The sequence below is a fragment of the Coenobita brevimanus genome, chromosome 91 (genome assembly GCF_032717465.1).
Source record: "Coenobita brevimanus isolate Jiangsu-jjx chromosome 91, ASM3271746v2, whole genome shotgun sequence".
Lineage (NCBI taxonomy): Eukaryota > Metazoa > Arthropoda > Malacostraca > Decapoda > Coenobitidae > Coenobita > Coenobita brevimanus.
In genome coordinates this window covers 33,719,057-33,720,294 of record NC_137044.1, presented here as the reverse complement: position 1 = coordinate 33,720,294, position 1,238 = coordinate 33,719,057, and the positions used below count along the sequence as shown (strand labels likewise).

At 42.2% G+C, this 1,238-nt stretch overlaps 1 protein-coding gene across 1 annotated transcript; it reads right to left on the bottom strand.

Annotated features, from left to right (window-relative positions):
* Window positions 1-328: 328 nt before the first annotated feature.
* Window positions 329-676, bottom strand: LOC145411962 (protein FAM200C-like). The gene has a single exon (XM_080281932.1). It carries the CDS (start codon window positions 674-676, stop codon window positions 329-331), a length of 348 nt encoding a protein of 115 aa, XP_080138058.1.
* Window positions 677-1,238: the final 562 nt, after the last annotated feature.

The window sequence follows — 1,238 nt, the reverse complement described above, 5'->3', positions numbered from 1 at the left end:
TGAAAAAGTCTTCTGCACTGGTTGTTCTTTCGAGTCGATCACAGAATAAAAACTCTTCCTTGATGTTTTTGTCATGAACATAGCGTTCTGAACATAGCGTACATATACAAGCAATAGACTGTGGTTTGAAAGGTCATATGAATCATCAATTTTCATGTTGATTTTTGCAGGAGTGTTTATAATCTCACTGACAACTAGGGTTGTTATGTCCTGACTTACGTCTTTAATTCTTTGGCATACAGTGTCGTTGGACAAAAACGCTTGACTCAGCTGCTTCACGGCATCCTCTCCCAGCACGTTTTTAGCCATGTCCAGCTCACAGGCTCTACTAGACTTTCTTTGTGCTGGGTGTCTTTTCTTTGGCAATCATGTAAGAAACTTTGTAGGACGCTTCCACAAGAGGTTTCCCGGGAAGAGCAAACCCAAATGATGATAGGGTTCCATTCTGGTCATAACGAATTTTTTTTAACTTGATGTCAGCAATCGAGGTGCCAACATGACTACTGTGTCTTCTTTCGCGATGTTTTCTCAGTCCTGATGGCTTCATATTTTCATTGCTCATCACCAGATTGCAAATCATGCATTGGGGTCTTTCAGTTCCATCTCGTTCTCTTACACAGGTGAAGCCAGAGCAAACATATTCATCATTCCACTCGCGTTTTTTGACAGACGACATTTCGCAACAAATATGTGCAAGAATAGCAAATACACACTGGAAAACAAAAAATAAATCAAATGAAAAAAAAAATTGATAGTCTTGGCCACAGAAGATGCACTACATACTGCGGAAATATAGACACTTGTAAAAAAAAAAAAAAAAAGTGTGAGAAGGCGCAGGAAGGGAGGCTCGGAGGGAGCAGACTAACCAGGACCACGTCAGTATATCATTGGCAAAACACTGGGAGGCAGAAGCCAGGGAGCCAAGCCATTGCTGGAATTACCCTCGGACTTCTGCGGCAAAAGTAGCTCAAAATAGCCCAACATGATATAACGCAAAATGAAAGAAAAGCATTCGGGAGCCGAATGCTAATCGCCCGCCAGAATGTACTGTCAGCCAAGTCCAACATTTTGGCCATATCTTGATATCCTGAAGGTTTCAGTTGATAGCTGAAGCTGTTCATGAGATATAACGGGAACACACACACACACACACACACACACACACACGCACACACACACACACACACACACACACACACACACACACACACACACACATACAGCCAGGCAAAAACATT

Excerpts from the sequence above, each read along its gene's own strand:
- LOC145411962 (XM_080281932.1), bottom strand. The coding sequence starts at position 676 with ATGTCGTCTGTCAAAAAACGCGAGTGGAATGATGAATATGTTTGCTCT.